Genomic DNA, 8,621 nt, shown 5'->3' with positions numbered 1-8,621 from the left:
AGATCACCTTTGGAGCTTAGCGTGGAAAGCGCCGGTTCAACAACGTATCCGTGCCTTTATGTTGTTAGCTTGTCATGATAGATTGATGGGCAATGTTAATCGCTTCAAACGCAAACTTACTGATGATCCGAAGTGTTCTGTGTGTGGTGATTTGGCTGAGTCGACGCTACATATGTTACAGGATTGTCCCGCAGCTAAGAGTGTGGCGCAAGGTGGAAGGTCCTGCTTTGGACCCAAATTTCTTTCGGTCTGATCTTAAAAACTGGATTTCTACCAACCTGGAGAATAATGAACAAAAGATGTGGCCCACGTTCTTTGCAATTATTATCTGGTGGCTTTGGAGGTGGCGGAATATGTTTGTTTTCGGGCGAGGCAATGATGTTCCGGTTGATATTGGTGCTTTTCTGAAGATTCGTTTTGATGAGGCATGGAGGAGTCTCCATGACAATATGGATACCACTCTGAAGCGAGGAACAAGGGAGGAAAAATTTATAACATGGGCGCCACTACCTATTGACTGGTATGTGATGAACACCGATGGGGCGGCTCGTGGATCTCTAGGTGATGCTGGAGGAGGGGTGATTATCCGCAATAACAGTGGCATGTTCATTTCAACTCTCACGTTGAACTTTGGTCGTTGTAGTGCGTTTAGAGCGGAGGTGTTGGCGCTTCTACGAGGCTTGGAGCTAGCGAGAAATCTGCAAATTAGCAACTCCAGATCCAACTCGACAATCTATCTTCTGTACAAGCTTTAAGTTCGGGTGGTAGTAGTTGTGGTGGGTGTACCCACCTCATTCGTTATTGTTTATCATTGTTACGTAGAGAGGATTGGGTTGTTAAGGTGATTCATATTTTTCATGAAGGTTACCGGGCCGCGGATTGGTTAGCTAATCGAGATGTGGAGCAAGTTAATGACTCAATTGTCTTGGAGGCTGCCCCTTTTGGAGCTTCATAGGATCTTAGTTGAGGACGCTCGTGGTGTTACAACTCCAAGTTTAGTGCCTCAGTAGGTGTTTGTTTTGTTTTTCTTCATTTGGTTGTTTTTGTTGTGTTTTCTTTATGTCTGGAATGGCCTCTTTTGAATAAAAAAAAAAAAGTTGCAGTACTCCAACTCTCATCTTAACTAAATCTTAAATAGTACTCTCTAGTCTCTGCACTCTTTTTTTTTTATTATTATAACTGGGCTTCAAATATGGAGGTTGTTTTAATAAATAATAATACAGCAGTTCAGTAAGTACTTAATTGTTTAAATTTCAATTTTATTGTCATATTATTCAATGCGGTAAGTCATATTTTATATTATTTGAGTTGCGATTATATGTACTAAAATGGGGAATGGGGTCATTTGTCGTAGATGACCCCCTCCCCTCCCCCCCCCCCCCTCCCCCCCGAAAGAGGGGTCATTTGTTATAGATGATCCCTTTAAAGAGGGGTCGTTTGTCATAGATGACCCCCCCAAAGGGGATTCATTTGTCAGAGATGACCCCCCCAAAAGGTAGGTTAGTCTTTTAATATGTTTTGATGTATTTAGCCTCTTTTTTTGCTATATATAGCATTCCCCATTTATATCAAACGAATACAAAAAGGTGAGCTTATATTTTTTTTTGCTAAGAAGAAATAACTTATCAAACTTGTATCTCATGCGGGTCAACATAAACGTATCCAGTTCAACCTACCCCTAAAAGGTTGTTACTAGGGTTTGATTTTGTGACCGGGAAGTCATGAGAAGCATCTATCACTACTAGTCCAACTTGTAGTAATTTTTAAAGATAGGTATATCAAAATTTAGGTACATATGTCATATAATCATATATGCATCCCTAACATCCTACCTATAGATGATAGAATGTACAAAAGTGGTGAAACTTTCAGGGGTCAAGTGAAAAAGGTGTCTGCAACAAGTCATAAGGAGCCCAAAGTGAGTCCAATGGGCAGGGTCGTCCAGCATCAAGGCGAGCCCAAGGTTTACCTTTGCCACTCCAATGTAAAAGACTAACTGGGCCAGGATGCAGATCTCTACACAGCCCATGAAAGTTATCCCCACCAAGCCCATGTTGGTTCCATCGATGGTCAACTGGGGCTATATGGCCTGCAAAAACCAACAGAAATGGTGGCAAAGAGCCCAGTTCATATATTCTCATTCTTTTCTGCAATTCCATCCATTCTGTAATCTTTGTTGTGTAGTCTCCGTCTCTCCACCTCTCCAAATCTATCACCATCACACCTGTTTGTAATTTTGTGATGTCATTAGTTGAAAATATAATAACGACGTTCGTTTAATATTTCAAAGGAAAATTTGATAAGAATAATCTCAAGTTCAACAAACTCTCAAAATAATCCCAACTTTGATATCGTGTGATATAAATGAACTTGCCATCACTTCATCATTTAAAACTCCTAAAATATGTCTTTCTTTCCTACCTCCTAGCTTCCATCCCCTCCTTCATAAAAGCTATCACATGGGAAGAATGGGGTTTTCTATGGGGTTAAATGTGATAAGCTAACAAAAACTTCGCGAAATCATTAGCTCACCCATATGCCAATATAACAAACTTGAGATCATCATGAGGGTTTATCAAACTTTAGATTATTTTTGTTTGGGAAATATCATTTGGTAGCATTGAATTTTAGAGTTTTCCATTTGGTATCAAAACTAGTTTTTGGATTCTATATGATACCACTATAGTTTGGACTTATTGTCTACCGTAACATTTTGTTAAATAAAACATTACTTTGGGGTTAAATAGGTTAATAGTTTGCCTCGTTTACGTGCCTTGTACATTGAGAGTAGTTCAGCTACAGTTTGGAATTCATTTTGGCTCTTATGGGTCAAAATTAAAGTCGGAATCGGAGAAATACCCACTAAAACCTCGTTTTTACGTGTCATTAAAAGCCTACTTTTTTTTTACCAAATTGGACCTTAAATTTGATCGTTAAGGACAAATGACTATTCAAACCTTAATTATGCAAAATTAGGCAAACTACTAACCCTATTTAACCTCTAAACTAATGTTTTGTTTAACTAATATTTTGTTAAATAATAGGACTTTTTGGAGCTTATCTTAAGGTGAACCATTTACCATTAGTAGAATATGCTTCTTTTTTTCTCAATTTTTTTTAAAAAATAAGAGAAGGAGAACCTTGACAAGTTGGGGGAAATATAGTGGATCCCAACTTGTCAAGGGTGAGAATCGATCCGTGGACCTCCTGGAACTGGGAGGAAAGCTCTATCCACTAGGCTATCCCCTCACTTTCACTCTTTCCGCAATAAGAGTGAATATTAGAATATTTTTTATTCCTTACTTCAATCATGTGGTAGGAGAAATTATCTATCTCACTTATCAACTCTCTCTCCTATATAAAATAATAAATATATTATTTCTTTTCTACTCTCTATTGTGGCAAATTTGAAATCCTCTATCAAACCTTTATATAAATAGAGTAATGTGCTTGAAAGTAAGGGAAAAGATAAGGATATCCCACCCTTAAGCTTAATATTTAGCATGATTCGAACCCAAAATCGTTAAAATTTAAGATGAAGACTTGTAAAAAAAAATTAAGCCTTAGATTTTTAGTATATTCGGCATGGAGCTAAAAAAAATCAATGAAGTACATAATATTGATAATACGAATAAATTAGCTGAAAGCTTGTAAGCAAATGTCAATAACCGTGACATGCCCTATTAATGGTTATGCTTAAACACAGTTGATCTTGTGCTCTTAAAAAAAGATGGAAAGATGACCTAAGACCACTTCCACATATCATGTGAAACTTCAACATACTAGGCCCAATGAAAGTAAGTAGTGCAGTTGGATTTTAGTAATATTCCGTCTGAAATAAACCACTTTGCAACAGACATCAGCACATGTTTAAACTCATATGTTCTCCAAATGTAGGACACTTTCCATCGTATCTCAATACTATTAGCAATTAGCTATTAGTATGATTTTTTTTTTTCGTTGATGAGGAAAATTTCCTATCAAATTGGAGTTTATATAGGTTGAATCATACCAACATAACTACAATCCGTCTTGCATGGACCTGGTCACACTAAAAATAGTGTGGACCAGGCTAGGCACGTGACCGGTTAAGAAGTACTCACTTATACACTATATCAAAAATAGATACACTATATAATACATAGGTACACTATATCAAAAATAGATATACTATATCATAACTACGTACACTATATCATACAGAGGTACACTATATCATAACTAGGTACACTATATCCTATAGGAACACTATATCATAACTAGGTACACTATATCCTATAGGAAAATATTTACTTAAACGCATTACAGAAACATACACTATATCAAAAATAGATACACTATATCAAAAATAGATATACTATATTATACATAGGTACACTATATCATTTTAACATACACTATATCATTTTAACATACACTATATCATTTCAACATACACTATATTATTTTTGCATACACTATATCATTTTAACATACACTATATCATATTAGTATACGCTATCCTAAACTCACGTGATATGGATCGGGTGCACACGAAGTTTTTTTTTTAACATAATTAAGCAAGAATTATTAGATTAGGGAAAAGAAAGGTGAGGGATATTTCCACCCTAAGAATACCTTTAATAGGTTTTTTATCTCACAATTTTGAAATTATGAGATAAAAACTTTATAACTCAATTAAGTTTTTATTGGTAATAGTGGATTTTGAATTACATCTAAATCTAGATTCGATTGCTAGGATATAAGAATGTAAGATTGTACTCCTCCGTCCGACCCTACATTAATGGTCCCAATCAACCTTTTTCGAACTATCCCTCATACTTTTAAATAGGGTAATTTAATTTACTATGTTTTATCATTTATAAATTTTAAAGAAAAACGTAATAAATTGAATGTAGACATGGGCGGATCCAATGTGGGTTCAATGGGTTCAACTGAACCCACGTGGATCCGGGAGAAAAACAAAGAAACTGGGTAAAAAGAACAATAAATATATATTAAACACAACGAATTATATCATTGGAAGTCATTGGAGTTCAGCGGTAAAGCTTGCTTACAATATATTATGTGGTCTCAGGTTCGAAACTCTGTAATGTACTAAGGTCGTTTGCTTTGTTTTTTTTCCTTTCTTTTTTGATCCTCCCTTAGTCCCTTTAGGCTTACTGCATTATATCCTTGGCCTTTTTTTCATCTTTTTATTCTCCTTTTTGGCTTACTACATTATATCCTTGGTCTTTTCTTTCCTTCTTTTTTAATCCTCCCTTTATTTTTTAAGCTCTCTTTTTTATCTATAAATCTTCCCCTCCCACCTAGTACAAATATTGTAAAAAGCTAATGAATTTGGTTAATTCGCATTATTTTTTTGTCTATGTCATGTTTGTGCTTTCTTTTTGTCTTTTTTTTTTTCCTTTTTGGATCCTTCCTTAGTCCCTTTAGGCTTACTGCATTATATTCTTGGTCTTTTTTTTCTTTTTATTTTATCCTCTCTTTTGGCTTACTGCATTATATCCTTGGTTTTTTTTTCTTTTTTTTTAATCCTCCCTTTATTTTTGAAGCTCTCTTTTTTATTTATAAATCTCCCCCTCCCACCAAGTACAATTGTACAAATATTGTAAAAGCTAATGAACTTGGTTAATTCACATTACATTTTTGTCTATGTCATGTTTGTGCTAGCTAGTTGTTAAAGTTTCATATTTTGTTATATAAATAAGTGTATAACAATTAATTGATAAGTTAATTCAATGAAAAAAGTCTTAATAGTTGATACTCGATTCGTAGTTTGTATAACTCTATAGTTTGTTAAAAAATTGATAGTCTTTTATTTTTTTTGTAATGATGTAATCGATGATGAAAGCCTCGCTAATTACAACTGTTGAAAGTTTTTTTTTCATTTTCTATAAAAATTGCAATTTCAAATAAAAAAAATTAAATTTGAATTTTATATTAAAATTAGTCCGAACCCACGTGGTCCAATTCCTGGATCCGCCACTGAATGTAGACATGACATTTCTTAAGACTAATATCTAATTTATGGAGGAAAGTAAGAGGAGTTGCTATATGAAAAAGGTCAATAGTTTAGGGTTGGAGTGTTGTGACAAAGATATATAAGCAATGTAATCTAGTAAATTTTGTGATTTCATATATTACTAAAGATAATAGAAAAATTCCTTTAATTTAAACTTCGAGAATAGAGGCAAAATACCATATGATATTGGGAAGAAAGCTGCAAAATTTACACCCTCTTGCGAGGTGCAACAGCCGAGCAAAAGTTGGTATGCAGCTCTCATTGCATCTAGTTCTTGTGAAATATTTTTTTTTGATTTTCAACTAACTCATGCAATGATATTCTGACCAAATGCTAGAAGTTTATTGAACAAACAGGTCGGAGATCAATAGGATGAGCATTATGTGCACAAACAAAAATGTGTGTAGAATATTATAAAATTCGTGCGTCAGTAAAGAAAGGCAAAATTATATGACATCAAGTTCATTCAAATGAACATACAATGTTGTCAATTGAACATTTATGAGTTATGGATTAAAAATTCAAAATTTAAGATTCAAATTTTCAAATTCATACACTAATATACATCTACTTTTTTATTTTAAAAAAAAAAAAAAAGCTAATATACATCTAGTTATTCTTAAGTGAACATGCAATGTTATTTATTCAACATTTAGAAGTTATCAATGAACATTATTTAAAATGTTTATTTCTACTTATTATTGGTTAGACATCATCAATTATATATTCAACATTTGCTAGCTATGTATGAACATTTCAAGTTCTTCAAAATTCTCGTCAAAAAAAAAAAAGTTCTTCAAAATTCAAAATGTGCATTTCTAAAATCCAAATTCTACACCTATTGGGCTACCCAATAATTAGGTCTAATGTAGAGTAATGTCAAAGCTCTAATTCTCATTTGAACCTTTTTGTTTCAATTTGTAACCAACATTAATAATCTACGTTAATTTCTCTTTTCCAAAAAAAAAAATTCTGATGTCTTCAGTCTTCACTAGGATTTGGTATGACACATCAAAGGATAAAATTTAGTCATTCAATCAAACTTCTTAATAACTTGAACTAATTATCTTACAACCATATTTTAACCATAAAAAAACATGGATCCGCAATTCCGCGCTTAATACTAAATACTCTGTGTTGCCTTAATATGTACGAAAAGTCAAATTAGAGTGTACATGATCAGTTCTCAATATAATCTTATAAAAAAACCAACTAAATAACCATAAAATGTGTCCTGAAATAAAGAAAAGCTAGTCAAAAAGTGATAGAAGAGTAAATTACATACCTGTATTAAAGTAGCAAGCTTTTCTGCCTTCAAAAGTCATAGACAAAGCAGGATTAGCCCAAAAAGAAGGCGTGAAATACAATCTGAAATTAGCGTTACAATATTCCGGAGCAGCTAATACAGCACAATCTCCAAGTAAAGTAGCACCAAGTTTTCCAATATCATCCACCAATACCACATCATTATCAAGGTACACTACCCGTTTTACACTCTTCGGCAAAAGGGTAGCTAAGTAATTTCGCGCATAATTAAGCGGACAATCAAGAGAAGAACGAATAGACGTAGAAATAAGACCTGCGACACGAGAATCATTTAATGAGTACATATGGTACGTGAGGTACGGGAATGAGCTAGACATAGTGTGGTTAAGATCGCGGTGTGTGGTGGTTGAAGCCGCGGTAATGAAGTGGAATTGAAGGTGAGTTGGGCACGAGGAGTGGTGGAGAATGGATAAAATTGCGGCCATTGATCCGCGAAGGTACGCGGCGTCTAGGGTCATGGCAATGTGGACCGATTGAGGTTGATTATATTCATGGCTTAAGCAATTTGGTGAGTTGTAAAAAAAGGGAGCTTCTTTGAATTTGACAGCGTAATTAGGAGAAATATGGCAAGAAAATGATAGTAAGATCAGAGTGAGGAGAAGTAGAAAACGAGCCATCTAATTTACATAACTTGGTTATCAAGTGAAGGTGTTATATTATTGATGGCTTGAATTTGTGCATACTGTGGCTTACTACAACAACAACTAGCTAATAGATATATCTATATAAGAGAGGGGGAAAAGTGAAAGAGATATTTCATATTTGGCGTTGATCTAGTGGTGTCACTTGCAAACTTTAGCTTTAAATGCGCGTAGAGGAATAGGGATGTCGTTTGGTAGAGTGTAATAACTACTAATAACATTACAGATTTAGGGTATGTGCAGTTGTGGTCTTGTGGACCAGTGGTAGCTTACTAGTCAAAGTTTTTCATCATAGGTTCATTCTTTTCTCTTTCTTTACTTTAAATGGTTATCAAACCAAATTTACCCCCAAAACTTTTTCTACGGGTAATTGAGGTCCATCACATGCATAATCGTTAATTAGGAATAAATTATGTTCATAACAGATTTATTATTTGTTGAAATCAAAGGGGGAAATTGGGAAATTTTGATGACAATGTAAAGAATACTGAGTATTTGAGGTAGTTCAAATAAGAAGGTTTTGTTTTTAATGATTTATGACAATTGCTTGTAGAAACTCGGAGTTTCTTGTTGTGAGTAATTTTCCCACGTTAAATATTCTATTATGTTATCACATATATATACTTAAT

General features: G+C 34.1%; 1 protein-coding gene across 1 annotated transcript; it reads right to left on the bottom strand.

Moving 5' to 3' along the window:
* Positions 1 to 1,733: 1,733 nt before the first annotated feature.
* Positions 1,734 to 8,136, bottom strand: LOC104895966 (probable galacturonosyltransferase-like 1). Its single transcript, XM_010682622.4, has 2 exons — positions 7,311 to 8,136; positions 1,734 to 2,224 (listed from the first exon to the last, which is right to left on the bottom strand). The coding sequence occupies exons 1-2, from the start codon at positions 7,966 to 7,968 to the stop codon at positions 1,869 to 1,871; spliced, it is 1,014 nt and encodes a 337-aa protein (XP_010680924.1). The 5' UTR covers positions 7,969 to 8,136; the 3' UTR covers positions 1,734 to 1,868.
* Positions 8,137 to 8,621: the final 485 nt, after the last annotated feature.

This window comes from Beta vulgaris, chromosome 6 (assembly GCF_026745355.1).
Source record: "Beta vulgaris subsp. vulgaris cultivar EL10 chromosome 6, EL10.2, whole genome shotgun sequence".
Classification (NCBI taxonomy): domain Eukaryota; kingdom Viridiplantae; phylum Streptophyta; class Magnoliopsida; order Caryophyllales; family Amaranthaceae; genus Beta; species Beta vulgaris.
Note: the sequence above shows the minus strand (reverse complement) of the source record. Positions and strands in the feature narration are given on the sequence as shown.